Source organism: Athene noctua, chromosome 4 (genome assembly GCF_965140245.1).
Source record: "Athene noctua chromosome 4, bAthNoc1.hap1.1, whole genome shotgun sequence".
Lineage (NCBI taxonomy): Eukaryota > Metazoa > Chordata > Aves > Strigiformes > Strigidae > Athene > Athene noctua.
Window position 1 is genome coordinate 51,594,772 of NC_134040.1, and position 23,862 is coordinate 51,618,633.

The window sequence follows — 23,862 nt, forward strand, 5'->3', positions numbered from 1 at the left end:
GTAAGAGAACAGAGAAATACTGTTAAATTGAAATACTTTTAATCTGCAGCAGTATGAGTTCTGCATGAAGCCTTGTAACATGAAAGACTTGAACCCAAGTGTTTGTTTTGAATATGTAATGATTTTTTTTATTTCAGGATTTTGGGTTTTTAATTTATTCAAATTTATTTTTCCCAAGAATTCTCCTATCCCTTCAACTCTTCCTGAACCCATGACAGCTAGTGAGGCAGCTGCTAGAAAAAGCCAAATAAAAGCAAGGTAAGCAGTGAATGTGGCTTTACTTTGGTTTTTTGCTAATATTGTTAAGCTCCATGTTTGTCTAAAACTTGTTTTCATATGCTTGTTAATAAATGAAAAATTACCTTAATAGCAGAGGTCATTAGAACACATAAGCAGCAATTCTGAGAGCTTCAGGTCTCTCTTTGGTTTCCACTCCATTGCCTTTTTTTGTTGTATTGAGAATCCATGGAGGGAAAATGAGAACCCGTTTTGTGGTGGAATAAAAAAGTGCTAGCAGTCTGTTTCTGATCTGTCTTATTTTCACTTAGTGTGATAAGTGAATTTTGAAATAAAATATTTCAGTTGTAGGTGAGGATAATACGGTACACATAAACTGTTCTTAGGAATTTTATTTAAATATAATTGATGAAAGTAAATGGATTTTGTTCTTTCAAAAACTCTGATTTTTATACTAAATTTTTTTTTACTTGTTTTGTTTTTATTAACATCAGGAATTCCTATTCATGCTTTTTTACTTCTGCTATGATGTATGGTGTATGCTTAATGTTAGTGCTGAAAGAATCCTTTACACTGCTATTCTTTGTTTAATGGAAGTTGTTTGGGTTTTGAATCTACCAACGTGTGTGACTTAGGTACTTTTATATTTAGCTGTAACTATGAGTTCTATTTCAACTCTGACTTCCTTAGCCTCTTGTGAATGAGAAGCAAATGAATGGGCTCATCCAACCTGCATTTGAGCTATGTAGATATGTACATACCTTTCTAAGGTAATGTCATGGCCTGGCCTTGGTTGGTTTTGCTGGCTCTGCTGTCAGTTGGTAATGTACAGCAGGTGTAGAGTTTCTATGGAATAATCTTTTAAACTCCAATGAAATCTAGTGCCAAGCAAGGTTCATAGTTCTTCCTAAATAATATTTTCCTGATGGCTGTAAATTACAGCAGGTTAAGGCAGATGGTGTCTTAATATGGTAGGAATTAATATGAGGTGTTACATACTGATGGCTCAGATGGTGAATTAGTGTTTTTAAGCAGTTGGATAGTTTTAAAAAAATGCATATACTGTAACCTGATAATGGCATTAAAGCTCTCAAGTACAAATACTTCAGTTTTGAACATCTTTATTAACCCAGCAGACTGTTATACAGCTCTGAAATACTTGAGGAAAGATGCAAATCTTTTGAGCAGTTTATAGGTGTTATAACTGCTAGAGGCTAAAATCTCTAACAAAAGGTAGAAATGAATGGACTTAACTGTTTTTTCTTAATCTTATTCCCTTTTAAGTATGAACAGTTATCATACCTCTAGTCATGGGATTGCTGACTCAAGTGCTAGACATAACTTTCACTCATTAGTGTGAAGCGAGGAAAGCTTTTACAGAGAGATTTTGTGTAGTGCTGTGGTCTCTTTGGGAGTATAGCTCCTTCTTAATGGTGTTCTGCAGCAATTGTATATGCTATGACTGCGATGAGTGGGGAGTGGAATTTAGGAAGCAAATTTTAATGTATTACAATCCAATTCAGAAGTAGAGCAGCCCATGGTTAAGACATAATTGAGCTATTAAGAGATACACTGTGTCTAATTTGAAGAAGAAAGTCTTTTTTTAACATGACTCTTCTGTGGGAATGCTTGCCATTTCAGAATAACAGATACTGTTGGACCAACAGAAACCTCAATTGCACCACGACAAAGACCAAAGGCCAATTCAAGTACTGCCACTTCTAGTGTGCTGACGATCCAGAGCTCAGCAACTCCAGTCAAAGTACAAGTCCCTGGTGAATTTGGTAATCGTGGCCAAAAAGGTAACTTAACAAAGTCTATGTATAGATCAAAATAAATTAAGAATTAATATTGTCTGTCTCTTCCTTCTTGCTCTGGTAGGGATAACATTTAAAACTCAAGTTAATCTTCTTTTTTGATATGCTAAAACCCAAATCTTCATCCTTTCTGAAGCATTCTAAATGTGCAAATAAGTTTGACCAGATGCCACAAAAACTAAATGCAATTTGCTGAGAAGTGAAGTTATTTTTGGTGCTTAACATTGATTTTGCATGAACTTCTGAACTTCCCACTGCGGATTGTGAGAAGCTCGTGCTCAGTTATGACTTTCAAATAATTAATGAAAAATACTTTCTTCTGTTACAAACTGCTTTCATGGTGTAGTAGGAGAAATATTTTCCCTGTGCCTCAATAAGTCATGAGATATCAACAATATGTTGGTATTATTTGTAGGTTGGAACCAGGCAAAAAGTTCACTTTTCTAATGACTGACTAATGAATTTCACATTGATCTGTGGGTGCAGTAGAGGGGTAACAGGAGTAACTGAAGGAGGCTTAATCGAGTGAAATGGTATTTAAATAAATCCTTTGAGTTTTTCTTCACCTCCTTTAAAAAAGAGTTATGGCTCCAATAAATATTCACTTAAATAGTTTTCATTTACTTCTCCAGTACTTTCTTAGTTGAACTGTGTGATGTTACAGTACAGGAAGAGTAGCTTCAGGGATGGTGTTGGGAAAGCCTCCAATCAAAAGGCTGCTGAGAATGTTTGTGTCCCAGGTGTAAACAACTTTTACTAGGTAGGATCCAGATAACATCCAACTTGGAAAGCTTTTCCTGTTATGACAAGTAACAGATCATTCCTGGGCACTTCAGAATATAAATAGAGCACGCAAGAGAGATTGATTTATGTTAGTACTGCTTACTTAAAAGGCTGCAAAAACAATTGGATGGCAAAATCAATCAGGTGTTTTGTTTAGGGAATTTGACAAGTGAGCCAATAGTTCCCTTAAAAAAAAAAAACAAAAACAACCCTCAAACCATTGAACGTGTTGTGTGCATAGAAAACTGTATGTTTTGAGGGTTAGGGTTTGAGACAGTAGAAGGTACAACTCAAGTGTAAGAAAAGCAGAAATCTTGAACCCAGCTTCCTCTGTTGTGAGACTAAATGAAGCTTCCCACATCTTGTAAGTAGAAATTGTACCTTGACAGGCATGTAAGTATTTTTGGAGAAGTTAGTATCTACCAGCTCTACTAGTTGTCAGACTGGGAAGGGAAGTTAATAAACTGTTTCACCTTGAAGTGTTAAATAAAGAGGTTAACTGCCAGGGGGGGCTCTAGCTAAACTTCAGAGATCAGTATATAAATGGTGTTGTCTGACTTACAGGAACCATGCGCCCGGGGAATGGACAAGAAATGTTACAGTCCCAAGGGACCAACCAGCACCCCCCGCAGCAGAACAGAGTTCTGCAGCAGCTGCAGCAAGGGGACTGGAGACTACAGCAGCTACACCATTTACATCACCAGCAGCAGCAACCTACAGTTCAGGATGCTTACATTCAGCAGGTACAAGTTGAATCTGTTAGGTTTCTAAGAAACACATGTAATGCTTATTAATAACACTTGGAATCATGTGCTAATTAAACATTTCTGCTGTTATGGCCTGTGTTTTTTCCTGCTAGGATAAAGGGATCATGGCTCCTGCAACTTCTTTTTAACTTTGATTTGTCTCTTCATAGGCACTGTAATGTTTACCCTAGAAAGCTGCATTCTTTGTGCTATCTTGTTTTTTCAGTTTGACTGTGAATCCCATCTTGCTTTGAATCTCCACCATGTGGCCCAAACAAAGGTTTTTTGTGTAAATGTGCTTAAGATAAATGTTAGGAATTATCTAGGTGATGATGCTATGCTTGCAGTAGATGGTTGTACCTCCACCACCTGAGTAGGATTTTTTGCTGGTTTTGCTTTCTTTGATTTTTCTTGGTCAGCAAAGAGCTTCATTTTTGTAATTGTTCTGTCCACCCAGATTTTTCGTGGATGACGTGTATTCTAACACTGTTCAGCTTGCATACTGTCAAGTATAATCACTTAAGTTGTGTAGCATGAATAACTATAAACATAATGAGAGAGCAGCTAGGTCAGACAAGAACCTTCAGATCCTGTCCAAGGCACCTATTGCTATCCTCTTCTTTTCCTATTTTGAGACGTGTTATTCTTTAAAGCACAGCTGAATTATTTTCCAAAGTGGCTCAGCACTGGTGAAAACTACAGAAGTTGGGATGTTAATTGGCCAGGCTCAGAAAAGGCAGTGCTGAGTATATAGTTTAATTTTTTGTTAAACAGGCTGGTATTAATTGGGGGGAAAAAATGGAAAAGCTTCTAAACACAGAGTCATTAAAATGCTGTCACTGAACTGCAAGGTGATTCTTGGTTATGTGACGTCTTAAGTGAAAAATGCTGTTGAGTCACAGAAGTCATATTTTAATTGATGCTGCTTCTAAATATCTGGATATTCCTAAAGGGGAGATCACGACTTCTTAAAGCTGTTTTCTTCTTTTCAACTATAGTATCAACAAGCAATGCACCAGCAGATGGTCCAACAGCAGCTGTTGATGCAGTCTGTGTACCAGCAGCAACCTTCCCAATCTCAGTATCCTGCTATGGTATGTCAAGAATGGAACGTAGACAGTACAATCTTAAAATATGTGTTGTGTTTGTAAGTCTGTTATGAAGATGCAGTAAGAGGAGTTTGTGAGCAGGTGTAATGAGCTGTAGATATGGTAAATAGCATGGAGTTCAGCATCTAAAATGATACTCAGTTGGGGAAAAAGAAGTTAACCCAATCTTGGTTGCAGAAGCTTATCTGAAGTTGAACTTCTGTATTAATTGGATGGGATATATCCTAAACTTCATAAAGTAGGTATATAGTAATTTGAAACATACTTGGTGCTTAAGGCTTCCAAGTGACCACAGCAACAAATGTATGTTAGACTATTAAGTGATACAAGGCATTGTGACTTGAAATTCCTACTTTAAAAGCAAGAAAACAAACTGCATAATCTGTTTTTTCAAAAGTCAGGAGTAATTATGAAATTTTCATTATTAATAATTAAGAATAAGGTATGATGAAAACTAACTTTTTAGTGCTGCAGTAGCATATGCTCAGTTTGCAGTAATTACAAAAATCTAAGGGATAATGTATTGGAAGAGAAAAATGGTATTACTGACCTGTTAGGACAGGTCTGGCTTCTTGCTTCTGCTGAAGCTACCAAGTTTTTCTGGAGTGTGGTGGTGGTTAGAGTGTTTGACTGCAAGGCTGGTATTGTTACTTAGCAGAAAAGATTAATGCTGACCCAGGTGACTTGGTAACATGATCATTATCTATCTTAGGTGCAGCAATATCAGCATGCTCTCCTACAGCAGCAGATGCTGGCTCAGCAGCAACAGCGGTCGCAACAGGCGCAGTCTCCTGAATATATCACTTCTCCACAAGACTTCTCACCAGCCTTAATCTCCTACCCTGGGCCACTTCCAGTGCATGCTGGAACAGTGGCAGATTGTCCCTACCCTGCAAGCAGGCAAGTATTCTGACACAGATGTACCCAAGGGTTACTTAACTGATTACATTGATAATTGTGATGAGTACTACTGAATCCTTTCCTCAGAAATTAATTGCTTCAGTAGTAAGGTATTAGTTGAAGCAGTTGGATAGTTGCTGTTTAGTAGTAAAGAATATTTTAGGAGGAGGGTGAGACACTGAACCTGTTAGCAGATAAGCCTGGTACAACTTCTTAAAGAACCTGTCTTCCTCTTTTTCTTGTTCATGGATTTATTCCAGGAACTGACTTTGCTTAAGATGGTTAGTAACCAGTGTTGCATGAGGTTATGGGCATGTGAAAGTCACCTTAAACACTCTTAAAGAGAGGTCTTATAGTTGGTATTTATTTGCTAGGGCTTCTAACTCTTGTGTCTATTGATCAGAGGTCTGACCTAAGTATGTTATTTGATAGAGTATACCTCATCAGAGGTATAGTCCCTTTGCAGGGGGATGTGGACTTAACCTTGCTTAATAAGGTGTAATAAATAATGGCTTTCCCAAGAATTCTTATGAAAAACTGTGTGTGGAATAAAAACCCTTTCTTTTCTGTTTAAAAACGAAAAAATCACAGATTTGTCCAGTTTCACTAATGTTAGAAGCTAGGTTATGTATTTGTATAGGTTCCTACTATACTATATTGAAAGATAAGTGCTTTGTAATTGTCAAAATGCTGAGTTTTTGGTGCAGTCAGTCTTGACACAGGCTTTCAGTTAATAGTGTGGCTACATCTTTCAGGTGCTGCTGTCAGTCTCTTCTAGGTTACAGTGTGTTGAAAGTGTCAAAACCAAAATATTCCCTGATGTGGGCTGGATTGATATAATATATCACCATGACCAGTTTGGCTTCATCTTGCCAATTAGGTAGTCTAATCCCTAGCAGAGAGTGTCATCCTGCACTTCTGTGCCCATATCTACCAGCTGTACTGCAGGCAGGTCTATTGCCAGAGTACTTCTGTCACAAATAATTTCTAAGGAGTCATTCCAGTCTGGAAGTAAATATGTACATTTCCAGTTTCTCTTCTCTGTGTTTGGCTGAAGATTTTGTTCCTGCTGGTTAGCTTTGAGTCAATGACTCTGAATTAGCAATGATTTGCAATACATGAGATTGATCTTGTAAACAAAAAATATACTTCTTGTGTACTTAATACTTCTTGTATTAAAGGAGGGGGTGATGAGTTTCTTTTCCCTTGCCATATTAAATGCATTGCATTGTATTGCATGGTGTCATTCTTTCAGTGGAAAGAGCCTTTGGGATGTTAGCACCCAAGCTTGATAGGAAGAAGTCCCTTCTCTTTTCTCTTGTCTTGAAGAGATGGTTCCACATGAAGCTGGGCTGCAGGTGTGGCCTGCAGAGCCTGGCTGGGCATGGCAAGAGAACCAGTTAGCACACTGTAACTTGCTGATTGCTGCTTTTCTAGTCTGCTTCAGACAAACAGAGAAAGTAGTAGGTGTAATTTGCTAAACTTGCATGAAAAGAAAAATGCATCTGGTCAAAGGTTTATCTGTGTAGATAAGACTAATACAAGCAGAAGCTATTATGTCAACTGGTTCAGTTATTTCTATCAGTTGGATGGATGTAGACCTTAAAGGCACTTAATGTGTCTGCCAAGAAGAAATAATATGAAAATAAAGAGAATTGATGAAAACTTCAAACATACTTAGTAGGGGTTTTTTTGAGGAAAACAAGTCAGTCTCCTGTGGCAATACAGAAATAACCACAGGTGGAATAGAGTTTTTGCCATTGCATGTCAACTTGATGAAGGATTCTGTGCTTTGGCTACAATTAATAAATTGAATAATGAAACTCCAAGGATTGCATAAAGAAATCATGTGATCAAACCACATATTTCAAGTGATCTGTTTTCCCTTAAGTTAGCTTTCCAATGCTTTGGGGATAAGCTGTTAATGTACGCGTGTTATTTGTATGTAGTATTTTGGCCTAATAAAGCCTGTTAAAGATTTTCACCCTGATAAACAATCTTGTAATGTTTCCTATGCTTCCATGAACTTACTTTACAGGCCACGTATTCTTGATGCTGAAGCAATTGCCAGTTACCCAAAGCAGAGCATCAATAACCCACCCGATATGTCAGGCTGGAACCCATTTGGAGAGGACAATTTTTCCAAGTTGACAGAGGAGGAGCTGCTGGACAGAGAATTTGACCTGCTAAGATCAAGTAAGGGACACTTGAAGGCTTATTTTGCTTCACAGTAAATAAGGGCTCTGTAGTTGCTCAGCAGTTCCAACACCTGTCCTGTCGAAGGGCCGTGCGGTCTGTGTACAGAAAATTCTTTCTGAGCATTTGAGGACAGAGTTGGGCCTGTCTTCTTTCTTTTCCTTTCTCTTTTTGAAAATGTGTGCAATAGGAACTCACTGTCTAAAATTGGTACTTATGGGCTCAAATACTGCAGTAATGGTAATAACTTAGCTCTTAAATACTGCTTGCGTCACCTTGATTGTCAAGAAGCTCTGAATAGCAGAGGTATATTGTCAGATAGGAAGAAAAGTTTGGCTGCTTGCTTTGTTCCTTTACAGCTTTTTCTTGCACACCAGAGCAGAAGAGTCTGTGGGTCTGATTTGTCCTTTGAAAATGCCTGAAAGAAAACTGATCTATTACATTATGTTAATGTTTTGTAATGTCCTTTCTGATGAGTGGCTACGTGTAAGGGCTGCTTCATTGTTCTGATATGGCAATAGTTGAATAAACTTTTTCCTCTTCAAGTCAGTTATCTCAATGGTTTTTACTTGAAATTACTTCTTCGTCTTAATTGCTTAACACATGCTCATGAGATGATCTTCCTAAAACTGTTTTTGTCAAGATCAGATTTATTAGTGAGACTTGTAAGATGTGCAGTGTTTAAAACCAGATTGTATATACTTGGCTGAGTATCAGCAAGTTCCTTGCAATTAAAAATGCAGTAAAGTTGAATTTCAAGTAATTGGAAAAATTGCCTTCAGCTAAGTCTTTTTCTTCTTGGATTTCTGCGTCCTCAAACGTAGCTGAACAAGATGCGCACATTAACTGATAATCCTTAAGGAAAGTGACTGGTTGGAGGTTTTTTTGTGAAACTCCAGTTGATTGTTTTTACTTGTATCCTGTGTTGACCACATAAGACTCCTACTTATGAGATGTGGATGTAGCCTGCACACATTTTGGAGTACAATGATTTACTGCTAGCTGTGGAAAATGGATAAAATACCAGCTGAAAAATAAGCATTCTTTCCGAATCCAAGTTTAGAATTTGAGATTATTTAGTAGTAGAATGGAATATCTTTAGGTATGCTGCTTCCAATTGAAGGCTTAGAAATCTTCTGAAATAATACACTCTTGAATCTGGAGAATGTTAGCTTTTGAACCAAAAGGTTAGCACATTACCTGTTTCCAGAATCTTTAACTGACTTTTGGGCCGCTGACTGTAGTTATGGTAAGTTTTATTGGATTTTTTTTGATTAAACCACAGGTTTTGAACACATACAAGTACGGAAGATGATATTAACCAAGGATAGATTTCAAGTGGCTTTACGAAAAAGCTGGAAAATGCTGTACAAGAAATAAGCTTGCCTGGAGTAGCTCAATAGGCTGGTTATAGTAAGCTGGAGAAATAAAAAAATCATAGAATTATTTATGTTGAAAGAAGCTTTAAGATCGAGTCCAACCATTAACTTGTCTGTGCCAAGTCCACCAGTAAACCATGTCCCTAAGCGCCAGGTCTACACATCTTTTAAATACCTCCAGGAATGGTGACTCAACCACTTCCTTGAGCAACTTGTTCCAGTGCTTGATAGCTCTTTCTGTGAAAATGCTGAATTTCATGCAGACAGACTTAGTAAAGGCCTGAATAACTTGGAGCTAAATGCTGCTAACTGCTGTCTCTAAATCTCTAGCAGCAGGAACAATTAACTACTGCTATATTCTGTTATCAATTTTTTATACTATACATGTAAAAATAGTTTTGGGGTTTTTAAAGAATAAATCTACTTAGGCATGTTTTTGGCACATATCTTAGTAAAGATAATTCAGTGCACAGAAGAGCTGGAGGTGATAATAAGCTTCATATGCTGTATTGGAAAGTTAAACCTAACAGCACAGTTTTGCTTAGTAATAACCAATGTTAGGGGATTTTAGTCACTTGAATACAGAAAACATAAAAATAAAAAAAATTACTAGCTTGACCGATTAGTACACTAGATGGCAGGCTTGCTTATACATAATGAGATGCACCTACACCTTTTTTTGGCTTTTGACTTAATTTCTGTGAAGAGGTCCAATGGAGGGGGAGCTAGTTTTAATATCAGTGTATGTGTGTTTCTACCTACACATAGATATGTATATCAAAGACTTCAAAAACCTTTCAACTGTTTTTTTATATTAAGGATGTTGTGCCAAAGATCGTATGAACTTACCTTGCAGTGTTAATGCCTTTACTGGAGTAAAATCAGAAATATTTATACTTAATTTTGTCTACTGGTACGTTCTAAAACTTAAGTGGATTAATGAGAAATTGTGAGATTTATTGTACCTTTAAGCTTTATACTTATAAAATTGTCTTTAACTGTATAATTATTCCTGGAATTTCCCCAGATACATCTTAAGGGTCAAGGCTTAATTCTCTTCAGATGTAGGTTATTTCTTATGAGAGAAAACTGTTTACTACTGAGTAATTTTTGTGCTCAATTTTTGAACTTACCGTGAATCATTTTGCCATCTAGAGGAAGGAGAATTGAAGATACAGCTTTGATAGTTACATTTTCTGTTACTAAACTGAGTTGCTGTCCTGTACTTCATAACTCATGTACAGTGTTGTGTTTGTCTTTTTGTCAAATCGTGTGATGCTGAGTAGCATTCAAAACATTGATCCTTTTTTCCATTTCCAAAAGCCTGTTTTGTATTGAGCTGATGCTTTATACATAAATCAAATTTTTTAAAAAAAATCTGTCAGATATTTTTAAAGCTGTTGTGTTCATGACTAATACATGAGTAATTAAATATACACAGCCTTTGTTAGTGGATCAAGATGATGTCATAATTTGTCAGGTTAACATTACTGTTAGATTTCATGCATTTAGTAGCTTAAAGTCATAGTGCATATAGTGATGGGTATTGCTGTGATGATTAATCGCTTTTCCTTTGAAGAGGAAGCTAACTCATAGAACAGAATAGCTTGTTTACTCTTTGTGAAAGTTTTCATAGCAAAAAGATGACAGGTGTGATAAAATGTAATGTGCAACTGAATGAAAATTTCTGAACTGTGAGCACTTTTGTGGAGAACTTCGATAGGGAGTTACAGTATGGAGTTCCTAGTTGTTGTGTACACTGTTTTTCTGTTGTGGCTGTCATCATGAGTGTTAATGCTGGTCCTGATGCACATATAATGCAGAGGTTCTGACAACGTTGTGAAGAAATGGATTTCTTACAAAGAACTCCTGTAACCACTTATTCTGTGCAGAACTGGGAGCCAAGATGGGTCTGCTTTCTCACTGGGAAAAATGACCATCACAGCCTTCACACTGAACTGAACAAGATTCTTGTTAGGCCCAGAATCATCTCGGTGCTGCAACAGATGCACCTGTGGGTGCAAAGCCTACGAAGCTCTCTGCCCATCGCCTTTGCAGCACGTACAGTATGATGGAACTACCTAGACCACTTGTGCAGGAAAGAGCTGTGGTTCTTCCCAGGCTTGCTTTGTGTACAAGTGCTTCTTGTACTTCAACAAGTCCCAAGAGAGCTGTCTCCTGAGGGATCTTGGGCCTGTCAATTGAATGGAAAAAGCTGGTTTCCTTGTTTGTAGTTTTAAATAACTGCACTTTTCTATGGAAGGGTCCACTGTACCACGTGGCATGTGATTGTGTCTCTCGCAGTAGTCTGGGCTGCATATTTGTATGATTATTTACTGCTGGTAAAAAACCTTGGAACTTTATTTTAGGAAGTTGAATCTGAAGCACAATAATATCTAATACTGACAGTCCCACTGAATCTACTTCTGCTTGTGTGAAGCTGGAGAAGCCATCACTGTCTCTTTTTTTTTTTTTTTTTTTTTTTTTTCAAACACTCTCTGATAAAGAGAAGTGGATTGTGTTTCAAGGTGGACAAATTGTGTGCTTCAGAAGACTGGAAAAATGGCTTGTCCTTTTCCAAGAAATAGCCTTAGATTTGATGAACTGACAAATTTTAAAATTCATTTTCCAGGGAGATGTATCCCAGTACGTGTATGCCTGGGTGCCATGGAGGAGTTGAAACCTTGTATTTACTCACTTTCCCTAATTTTTCTTGCATGCTTAGCATTTCAATCCATTTTGTTTTCTGCTATCCCAAGCCCTTCTTCTCAAGTTGAAAGATCTGATCATCATCCAGGGGCTTGAACTTGCATAGTCTTGCATGCCAGCATTTGCAAGGACTCTCCAAAGGACAGTTCAAGTTGTTGTACCCTGAAAAATTGCTCTAGAGTTTGATTGCTGTGTAGCTGTTGACTGGTTTTCCTCTGGAGGCAAGACACTAGGGATAATAGAACAAAAACATCCCTCAGTCTGCATTTGTAAAGATGCAGGATGAAGGTCATGTACATTTCTTTGAAGACAAAACTCAAACCACGCCTCCCAAATCAACAAAATAACACCCCCCCAAACAACCAGCCCATAACCCCCTGAAACCAAAACCCAGAACCTGAGGAGAGAAAGCAATGTGGATATGACTGGTCAGAAACAGAAATAAGTACTGCTGTTGGATATGATGCTTGGCAGTTGTTTGTCTTCAAGGCTCAAAGCTGATAATATAAAACATACAGCTGCTAGTCTTTTGTTCATCTTCTGCATGGCTGTGTCACTGTAGGATAATTTTGTTCGGGTTGGTTAGTCTCTGCCTATTTCAATATGTGTATGTTGAGGTAAGAGCAACTACTTAGTCTTCTGCACCAGGAATCCCCAGTTGGGATTATATTTTAAGGGGGGGTTGTCTGTAATAGAACAACTCCCACCTGTCTGACTCTTACCTACTTTCAGAAATACAACTCACATTATGGACACTTGAATACGAACAGAACACTTGTCTGTGAAAACTGGTGTGTAATTTCAAAACTCTTGGGCTTTGTACACAGTTAATACGCATCTGTCTGAAGTAGATTAGTTTGCTGTCTAGTCCCTGGTGGTTGTCTTAGCAGAGCCCCCTGGCTGCTGCATTGAAGGACTGAATAGAAAACCTGCAGGTAGCTTGGTACATAATTAGAGCAGAGTTCAACTGTATCTCTACAAATTGTCAAGAAAGTGGTGCTTCAAACTGTTCAGAAGAGCAGCTGCTTGCTGTGGAAAAAGGGGAAAGCAAAATGCTGTGTCTTCTGCACAGAGGATGTAGGACATTAGCGGCTAGTGGAATGCTTTGTCACCATGGTATTGTTAAGGCTGATAGGCCTTGTTTGGACCCTCCTGAGCTGCAGTGTGGTGGTTAGGCTGGATGGGTTGGATCTCGAGTAGGCAGCAGGTTTAGAATAAGAGCTTAGACAGAAAAAATGGTATTTACCATTCCTAGTGCTTTGAATTTGTGGCTGTGTTAAAAACCTTTTAATGTGTCTTCTGAAAGAAAAAAAAGAATCTTTAAAAAATCAGTTTCCTAAGGTTTGAAGACCATACCAAACAGACACTACATTTCTCTATATTACGTGACACTCATTTTTATTTTTGGGTACCAACAGGTGTTACAGGTTTAATAAAAAGTCCTCCTAGCTATTTTGCTGTGATCGTCAACTTTTCTCTTTTTGTGTCAAAGGCTGGGCAAGACTTGGATAAAATGAATGATTTTGTGTTTTGAATAAGCGTAGTGATTATGACTTCAAAACCGCAAGAGCACAGAGGACAAGTAGTTTCTATTACAGAGTGCATAGGCTGCATATAATATGCAAGAGTGATCCTCATTTAAAGCATTCCATCATTGCATACATACTGCTTTTGGTGGGACAGGGGTATTAACAATATGTTTGTGCAAGTGAATTTTCTTGAATGATCAAGGAGTCTGAATTCAGGATATAGGATAACTTTAAAACATCTAAAAATCCCTAATTGAGAGTATATTCCTCCCTCACCCTGTACAGTAGATATCTTTGCATAGGCATAAGACCTGCCATTTTTATTTTATTTTATTTTTTGTTCTGTTTCATTTTGTTTTTTACAGACAGGCTGGTGGACAGGAGAGCATCTTCAGATAAGAATGTGGAGCCCCATTCTGCTCCACAGAAAAATCATCCTGAAGATCCGTTTGGTTCTGTTCCTTTCATTTCTCACCCAGGCAAGTTACATCTGTAACATCACTACCTCATATATATGTATACCTATGTATACATATGTAAATATCTCTCTATGTATCTGTTGAAGTATGTACATCCAGTTAAATGACCAAAGGAACGATAAAGGTGTTGGCTGCCCTATGACAGCAAATGGGTTAAAGAGATTTGTTAATATGTTGATTACCTCAAATTAAAAAATACTTTTGCATTCAGTTCCTGGTACTTCTACAGTGTACAGACTGTGTGGTGTTGGCAGTGCAAATACACTGGACCAGTGCAGTGTGAATCACTTAGGCAGAACCAGAAATGCTTTTGCTAAAGGCAAATTATTTGCTAAGACCAAATTTTGCTACTTTCCTGTAGTCTGCTTCCAATTCATGCTGTTTCTTGAGTTCAGTTCTCCAGCCAAGTTAAGACTGCAAGCTTCTGCTGCTTTTTATGGATAGTTTTGGTGTAAATTGAGTGAAAGCAAACAAAATATCTAACATTATCTGTACATTTGGAGGGGAGGGGGGGATTCATTATTGTGTTTTAGTTTGGCTTTGGCTATTTTTTTACCTTGGATAGAAGTAAAAATACCATTGTATGTGAACACTGACCGTGAACATGAAACTGCATCATCCTGTAACTTAATCACCAGTTTTAATGTTTGCTTGATCAGCACTTTAATTTAGCAAAGTAAAGCCTACCTGATAGTTAAATAGTAAAAGGAGCTTCAGTTACTTATGGAGCCACACCTACCTAAGTTTTGTTGAGAGTGCTTGTGTGATAAAGGTGCCTTAATATGACTTTTAATAAGTATTCTTATGGAAGTATAAAAGCTCAGATAACGTGCCTTAAAATAAGTCACTTGGGGTCAACCTAAGTTAGCACCTGCGTTTCCTTTTGCTTTCATCTTGCATTCCTGAAGATTGTCTACTAGGGCTGGTTCATGCACACAAGTGCTCTTGTACTATACTTGGTGAAGAGTGAACAGGATAACGCTCTTGTATTCTGCAAGGCAATTTTTAAAAACACCTCTGCATCCATGTCTGCTCCTGCTGTTAGACTTAAATTAATTCTGTTTGATCTATTAGAGGGTTCTCAGTTTTCTCTTTTTGTTCTGCTCATTCAGAAAGGAAAAGTTTATCTTCTGTCATCCTGTTAATATTCAGTAGTTCAATATAGTGTGAAAGCAGTTCTTCAGTGAAGAAATGTTTGCTCCATAGGTGGCAGTTTGGAATGATTTACCCTAGAGTCTTCATTAAAAAGGTTGCTTTGTTTTGTAGGTGAGCCTAAATTCATATACAAAATGAACAGTAATACTTGTATTTAATCTCAGATGGTGACTATCAGGTGCTTAGTCTCTTGAGTATTCATACCCATGTGTCTAAGGATTTTTTTCTTTCCTCACCTTATAGATCTTAGAAATGTATTTGTTTATGCTGTTTTTCAGATAGTTATAATACAGCTTAGATTGTAATTAATGGCCTCACTGTATTATGTCATGTTTTATTTTTGTTACTTTGAATCCCAGCTTTCATTCTTGAAATACTAAAAAACATAAAAAACCAAGGAGAGATGGCTTATTTAAAAAAAAAAAAAAAAAAATCATTCATGGCTGAAAAACGAGACTGAGAAATGTTGAGTTGGTTGTGAACTGTTGCCTGTTCCATTGGAAAGAAAGAATATGTTTTTCAATAGCTTTTTTGTACTGACTCACAACTGGAGTTTAAACAAGTGTACATACTGGCTTGATTTAATGAAGGTATTTTTAATTCTGTATGAATAGTAATTTACACTTAGCAAACAAATCTGATATGATAAGTCTTTAAATCTGAAAATCTATCTTTTAAAAGCTGGTTTCTTTTCCCCATGAATTGTTCTTGGAAATGTCTTGAAATGAAGTGGTGTAAGACAACTAAGAAAAGGAGAATGGTGTTGACTTAAACATATTTCTAATTGAGAGCTTTCTAAGACAAACTTGACAAATGTCCCTAACTTTTTGATTTACTCTTGTACTTAATCTTTCTGTATAATATGTTTTTTCGGGTTTGCTCCTTGTGATTGTAAAAGATTTAACAGAAGTAAACCACATGTCCACCTTACTCAGGGCATCAGAGGTAAGACAACTGATAAGAAAGTGGACAGACGTTTAATACCCCAAGCGCAGTTCCAGTGTTTGGGTGAGATACTGTCTCAATTTAGTTAGAGCAGAAGTTTCACTTCCTTATTGTAACATGTTTACAGTTCAAATATGGAGGGTGTTACCATTATTCACCCAGGTTTCTGACAACAGAATTTTGACTTCTTAAGTTATGATGAGATGTAATGTTGATATTACCAGTACAGACTACTTAAAAATGAAAAGTTTTCTTCCTTAAAAAGTGACAGTTCCTACTGAAGATGTGTTCTGTATTATCAACGTTTGAACTGGAACTGTGGTCTTTTTCTGCCTCTTTTTTTTTTCCCATGTGTAATTCAGGTCTCATATTAGTAAATGTTGTTTTACATGGACTGTAGCTGAGTAGAGTCACCCAGAATATTGCTTTTGTTTCAGAGCCTTAAGCGTTCTCTGATGAAATCAGCACTTGTAAATGTCTAACTAATTTCTATCATCTGATGTGAGATAGCAGCAAGAAGCTGGAGATCGTGTATCATCTTTTGACTTGACAACTTAACGTAAAATGCTGGTAGTCCTGCAAAATAAGTGCTGTCAGGTACATTTACATGTGTATGGGAAGGTGATGCAAGGAAGATGCAGAGAATGAAATTTGAAACCTTTTATCATCGCTGGAAAGGACCATGGGGTGCTGTGAGTTGTGACCCCTTGGGATTTTCCCTGTGGAGCTGAGAGTGCATTTCAAGCCACTGCTGCTGCAAGGATCACTGGGAAGGAGAACCTGGAACTGGATGGACTAAGGCTGCTTATCTGTCAGAGCTTCTGTGCTTATTCTCGGGTGGGAATGGAGAGCCAGCACCAACATGTATGTCACTTGACATGCTATGCAGAGGGCAAATAGTGGTGTGAAATGAACTAACATATTACTGGGTTCATATAGATAATAGGAAAACAGTGTAGAAGCACTCAGTGTTACTCACAGTGTATATCCTATTAAAAGTGTTTTCACAAGTACAATATGTAAACTTACTATACACACTATGCCTAAATGTTTGTGGAAAATAGTAATGGCTTAGAACTTGAGATGGCTGGAAAAGAAAATTGGCTTGATAAATAATTCCAATGCTCCGTCTGATAGAAACAAAACTAACATTGGAAACTCTTTCATGAAAAAGAGAGAAGAAACCATAGTTCATTAGCCAGTAATGGGGTATTTAGGACAGGCACCTAAAGTGGCAAACAGATCCTGGTTCTTGAATGCCTGAAACACTGGGTGAGATGGCGACAGTGGAAAAACTGTCTGTTGTGGTCGTCGTTTTGGAACAGAAGCTTTTGATTCAAGTGTGTGTTAACTGGCTTGTGTTGTAACATGCTTTTGTTAACATCAAGTTGAGTGTTTCAGAAACTGACACACATGTTTTCTGCTGTCTTCAAATTATAAGAAGGAAGTGTCATGAATATATTAAGTTTGCTGTTGAGTTGTACTTGGTAGTCTTTTGCCATCTTATTTTTGTTTACATCAATTCTTCCTGGGATTAAACTGGGCTAGATTGCCTTTTGCTTTCGTTGGCTACTGGAATTCAGAGAAGTAATAAAAGATTTGAAGTAACTCTCAAAATGATGCAGGGGACTGTGTGATAAGTGTAGATGTTGGGAAACATTGACTGGAATTTCTTGGCAAGTGCTGAGCTGAAACAGTCTGCTAGGCATTTTACTCCTGTGAAGAATCTGAGTGAGCTGCCTTTTGGCTTGTCTTATTGGGATAAGGCTCTAGTTCAGGTCATGTATTTAACTGTTCTACTGAATGTTTTTAAAGCTCATCATCTGTCTGTAGACTTGGTGCTGCTTGATCAAGTCACGTGTTTTTTCTAATATACATAGGTAACCCCTTCCCAGTCACTGCATGCATGTTCAGACATGTGTGCAGACTGGGGATAAAAGCAAGTTCAGTTCTGTAGCTGTTTCCTTTTGATTTGCTCAAAGACTTGGTAGTGTCTTTAAATGATCATTATAGGTGTCTGTCTTGGAATAAGAGCAATTTTGCAGTGTGGTATACTATCAAGTGTAACTTGATAGTCACAGCTGTATGGATCTGACAGAAAACCAGCCAGCTGCGTGTGAGAGCGCAATACACTGGAAAGCATCTGGAGACTTGGAGACAATATGTCCCTGAAAGGACTCTTCTGCAATAGCTGATTATTAGCATTCACCATGTTACAGCAGAAAAGTACCTTCTTCTGGCACGAAGAAATGTGGGTGATGACTGTTCATTTGGTTACTCTTGTATACTGCTTCTAACAAGGTTTCAGAACACTGCAAGTTTCTGTACCATGGCTTTGGAGCCCTTGGACTATGTGCAGTCTGGAGCTTTAAGTGAAACACAACTCACTACGATTCAGCAAGAAGTTACAAACATGAGAACAGGAGAAAGAAAGACTTGAGCCAGCTTCCTCTAAAAACAGCTCATGCCATCAGTTCACGTTTCTTTGGCAGCTGATGTTCTTGAATTGTTTGTTAAAAGATGCCCAGACCCACAACTTGATATGGCTATTGTACAGTGTTCCAGGTTTAGGTAACTTGGCAATTAAAGTTCATACCAGTGTTTGTAATCACTCAAAATACTGTTTATTTTACTCCATAACCTGTCCTTGGATATGCTTTCAAGTATTGCTGAATACAAGTTCAGAATCTTTCCCTCTATGAAGATAATCTTTCGATTTTAGCCTTTCTAGATAACACTTCCAAAGTAACTTGAACTTACTCACACACACATCACAGGAATAAATGATATCTATGGGCTGTTCCAGTGGTGTGCTTTTTCTCTCCAAAAGAATGCAGTGTGGTGGTTTTTTTGTCAAATCTTAGAGCAATCACAGTCACCTTTCACTTTTTTAATAACACATTTCAACCTGTAGACTAACTATTGAAAGAATAACTGAGCAATAGATGCCAGGCAAGTGTGGTGTTCTCCCATTTTTGTTCTTCTTGAAAATAAAGGGGGTAAGCAGTGTAAATCCTCATTACAATATTCAGCAGCTGCTGCTCTGGCTGCTGTCAGAGAAGTAGCACAGATTTAGTTGCAGCATGCCGGTAATCCTTGGGCCTGACATGTGGCAAATTGTTCTGAAATGATGGTGGCAGTATGTTACCAATTCAAAGAAAGCTTAAAGCCCTTATGCCCCGCTCTTTTGCCACCCCCGCAATACCCTAAAATGATGAACTAGCAGAAGGCATGTAATTACTGCAGTTGTTAGAGGGAATTCATCCTCTTATAATCGGATATCTCGAAAAAGAACATCAGAATAGAAAATTTCCTTGAAGATTGGGATCTTCTTATATGATTAAAGATGTTCCACCTGGCTTGCATTTGAGTGAAGAACAATTGTCTCCTACAAGATGCAAACCTGATTAGAAGTGTAGTAATCTGAACAGTACATTGCAAACAGATGTTACTCAACAATTTGCAGCATTTTTTTAAATAAAAATAAATATCTGAACAGTCTCTGCAGTGGTTTAAGTTGAGACGATTGCATGAAATCAACATGACAGAACACTTCATTTTTTAAATCTATTTGGCCAGAACATTAAATTGTCATTAACCAGAGAATTTTTCCTTTTGGGGCATTAAGTTTCTATTTGTAATGCTCTTTGTATTTATTTAGTTTGTAACTTCTTTAGGAGTGAAAGAGGGGGAATTGTAGTGCGGAAAAACAAACCAAAATATTCCTGTCATGGGTTTAAAATTGATATTTTGTTTTTTTCGTTTGGTTTTAACACAAGTCTGCTGCAATTTTATCCCTGTTATTGGGACTAGACCAATGACTGCAGCTGGGAAGGAGCATGCGGAGATGGTTTCTTCCATGAGGTTTGGCTGTGTTAGACTACAAAGTGTTTATACGTTGTGTCTGCTTGGAGCAGATGGCTCTGTTTGTTTACAACACCTCAACACAAAGTGAAGAATAAAGAAAGGTACTTGCTCTTTCCTGAAAAATACAAATGTGGGAGCAGTGAGGTCATCACTCTTGAAATGCTTCAGAAATAAAAGTGCTTTCTTCAAAACTATGTAGCAGGAGCAGTTGCTTCTCCCAGCATCATCTGATGGGTGCCACATGCTTTCCTGTTGAAGTTGTGCATGTAGGGTCATACATGCTGGGTCTGAAATCTGAAAAATATGGAGCTGCTACTGGAGCTTGTCGGTTTCTAATCACTGCAAAACTCATTGTCTTTTTGATAGTTTTGAGTCTGTAGACAATACAGGAATATAGATACCTTGCTGTGATTAAAGAAGTAATATTCATAACTGTCAAGGAGATGGTGCATAAGGAGGAACCTCAGGGCTAAAGAGCTAGAAATTCAGAAACCCTGTTCAGAAATAATTTGTAGTGAAATGAGGGGTTTGAAGCTGATGAGCTAATAGGCGGTTAATTGCCTGGTGTTGTGATGGTACAGCTGGGAAAAGAAACACAATCTTTAAATGGCCTCAGAATATAAATACTTCAGAAAATGTTTTTGCATGTACAGGGACAGACATTTACAAATGCAGAGGCTCAGGCTTCCTTGTCCAGTGTGCTGCTTCATTCTTGCTGTTATTCAAAAAAGGTGGTGTGTGCTTCATCCAGTGTGTGATGGCTTAGCCCCCTTACCTCCATTGCTCTTAGAAGAGGCCACAAAACTGACTAGTGCCAAGACAGATTGCTGTGTGGAAAGTACTGTGGAAATGACCAAGTACTTCAAAGTTTTGATAATCTCACTAGCTATTCCAGCACCTCCCATGTCTCCGTCAATGAGTAATGTGCTCAGCATTTCCTTGAAGAGTGGTTCAGAGCTCCAAGTATGTGAAAACGCATAGCTTCAGACATAGTGAGCAAGCGCTCTCTGTGTTCACTATAGAACATAAATCTATAGCAAGTAGGGTCACTCAGTGAATTGTTCCTGACTTTATCCCAGATTTTCTAGAGATGGTAGTTGTTGGACTACAGAAAGGAAATTTAGGATGCTAATATAGATTCCTTAAAAACTAGGTTGTCTGGATGACTGATTCCCCAAATCATTTGCTGTGTATTGTCAGCCTGAGTAACAGTTATAGGTGGGTGTGTTATGAGATGTTGGAATGGCTTGTGTGTCAGTACTAATACATTGAGTATGGTTTGGGAAAGTGCTTTAAGTGTTTTGCCATGTATTATCAAGTCCTGTTTGATCTATGTTCTGTCCAGAGAGGTGTGCTACAGAGTGCTAAACGTCGTGTGGCTTAAATTACTTGTTCAGCAAGTCAGCAGCTATTGGTAGAGGTTAGAATTTTTTGTCTTGTTGGTGTCTTTTGCAGTTTGTTTTTCAGTGAGTGTGACTGTGACAGCAACTAACAAATAATATTTAAACCTTCTGGGATGTCAGGTATATTAGATATACTGTAGTTCAGTTTTTGTCTTTTAAAAAAAATATGATTTGTTTTCTGCATATGTGAATTAGTGACAAAGGTATAATTGTTCCTTGGGAGTATAAACTCATGTGGACGTTGACATACATAAAAGGTTTGGGTTTTTTGTTGTGTAAGTGGTGTTGACATCTAACCTAGAAATATTTATTTTTTCTTCTCCTTTTAAATCTAATTGCATTTATGTTAACATTAGTGCTTCAGTAAATACTGGGAACAGCAGGATTTGAAAGATAGGGGGTTACACAGTGCAATGTGAAGGTTGTACCTTTGGGAAATCTAAAGTAAGCATCCAAATAATCCAGATTCTAATTTAGTGGGTAAAGCAAATATGTAGTATTTAAAATTACAGTAGATAAGAAGCAATCTGACACCAGAAGCAAAGAAGAAACAGCTCAAAACCCTAAGCACCTGATGGTTTTAGTCATTCTTATCATCTTGTTTTTAAATCCATACATAAAATATATTGCTGCAGAATTTTTATTGTTATTTTAAATGTAATTGCGAAACAGCAAAATGGCTACTGTATGAAGAAATCTGCTAGTAATTCCTTTTATAAAAGGAGAAACTGTTTTTGTAAAATGTAAAACTTGATATTCTGGTCTAAACTGCAGCACAGAAAGACAAAATGTGACTTTGCCTGTTACATGCTGATTTCCTTGTGAAAGAAGACACTACCTGAGAAATTACTGTGTATATTGTAAAAACAAGAGAGTCACAAGCGGGATTCTGGATGAAGATTTTTTTCAAAAGAATTAACTGATGCACATATTCATCCCCAGCCTTTTCAATCCTGTTGAACATATTGAGTCAATTAAGTTTCAGCAACTTTTTAATACAACTATACGTGCAAGGTATTAATTTTGGTTAGGTGAGAGGGTCAGCAGTCTATCACAGTGCTGTCAATAAAGCCCATTATTAACTGCTTTAATGAGGACCAACCCCTGTCGCCAGGTGTGTGTCAGAGTGTTGCGCAGTATCTGAGGAGTGAAGGCGGGTACCTGGGTGTTCCTCGCTGGGTAAAAGTGAACTCGGTGTTGGCCATTAGGCAAGCGTAAACTGGTTGTCAGTCCAAGTGGTTCAAGCATAAAGACAGTTGGCTTTGCCATTGTTCTGGTCCCCATCTGAAGGTTGGTACCCACCTAGTATCAGCCTGGAGTGACTGTAATATAGCATCACTTCAGAGTATTCCACGCACATTTTCAGTAGTTGCTCTGTGTCTGCAAAAAGGTGAATTATCATTGCTTTATTAGTTACATATTCAATTACACATTCTTAAAGCAGCATGGCTACTGTGTGATCTTTGTCCTAGAGGAAAGGACATCTCTAGTAAATACGCTTTCTTGAGCTGAGACCAAGTGTTTTGCTTTTCCTTCTACTAATTCTCTTCAAATAGAAATCCAACAGTCAGTTAGACTTCTGAAAACATCTCTGCAGCAGCAGGGCTCCGACATAGGGAGAAACTTGTTTGGTGTAAGTCTGTGTGCCATACCAGTGGCACTGTGCAGGCTTATCTGGTCTGCCTGCTCTTGCCATCTGTTTTGTTTACTGATGCAAAGTTTTTACTGCTCCCAGTATTTCTAAGCCAACCACCCCATGAAAGAGTCATCAGTGAATTGTTCTTCTTAGCTCTAGTTGTCAGATAGTAAATAGTGAGAATGAAGGTGTCAGAGTAAAATGAATAAATTTCCTTCCTGTGGAGAAACTGATCTGAGTGATCCTATTTTAGAAACAAACAAGAAAACACTTCTCCTCAAACTTAAGTTAAAGCATAGCTTGCTTTTTTTTTTTTTTTTTTTCCTGAATTGCTACACTGGAAGTTAGAAGGGGCTCAATGTGAAGTTTCAGTGTCACCAGAGAAGAAAATTTTCTCTAAGTATAGGTTTGACACACCAGGGCAAGTATTGCTTTCAAAAAAAATAATAAAAGCTCTTCCATGTTGCTTTTGCAGTTGGTGCTTCGTTGGCGTTATTGTTGGGGAATGCCCTGATAGAGAGAAGCCTTTTTGAATGCCCAAATGCCAGTAGCCGTGAAGCTTAATTCTCAGTGGGATTTATGAGTCCAAATTACAGTTTTGGCCCTGACTGGGTGGAGGGAGGATCTGAAACCAACTCACATATTGGAAAAGCCAGCAATTAGCATCCTTCTCCCTGCATCTCTATTTCTGTATAGTTATGTTAGTTCATTACTTTGTGATCTCCCCACAGGGACTGCTGTCTTATCTGTTTCCCTTTGTATGCATCAAAACACACTCGGGAGGCAAAAACCCCCAAACTCCATATCTGTTGTGGCTGTTGGCAGGCTCCAAGTCCCACTTCAGCTTGTGTATGGAGCTGGTGCCCATGAAGGCAACACAGACAGATCATGACCTCATGTAACCTTCCCTGCAGCTTGGACAGGAACAAGCTTTTCTCTTGCTCAGTCCCTGATTTTCATAGACCTTAGAGG

The 23,862-nt window shown here is 37.9% G+C and overlaps 1 protein-coding gene across 2 annotated transcripts in view; it reads left to right on the plus strand.

Moving 5' to 3' along the window:
- The window catches only part of BMP2K (BMP2 inducible kinase), a 66,766-nt gene that overhangs the window by 36,589 nt on the left and 6,315 nt on the right, over window positions 1–23,862 (plus strand). For both annotated transcript variants that reach the window (XR_012633587.1, XM_074905359.1), the window contains exons 9-15: window positions 179–258; window positions 1,879–2,039; window positions 3,402–3,580; window positions 4,582–4,677; window positions 5,405–5,592; window positions 7,631–7,788; window positions 13,771–13,884. Coding sequence is in view for 1 of the 2 variants with exons in the window: in XM_074905359.1 (XP_074761460.1) it covers window positions 179–258; window positions 1,879–2,039; window positions 3,402–3,580; window positions 4,582–4,677; window positions 5,405–5,592; window positions 7,631–7,788; window positions 13,771–13,884 (976 nt within the window). In the remaining variant the exon portion in view is untranslated. The remainder of the gene's footprint in view (window positions 1–178; window positions 259–1,878; window positions 2,040–3,401; window positions 3,581–4,581; window positions 4,678–5,404; window positions 5,593–7,630; window positions 7,789–13,770; window positions 13,885–23,862) is intronic.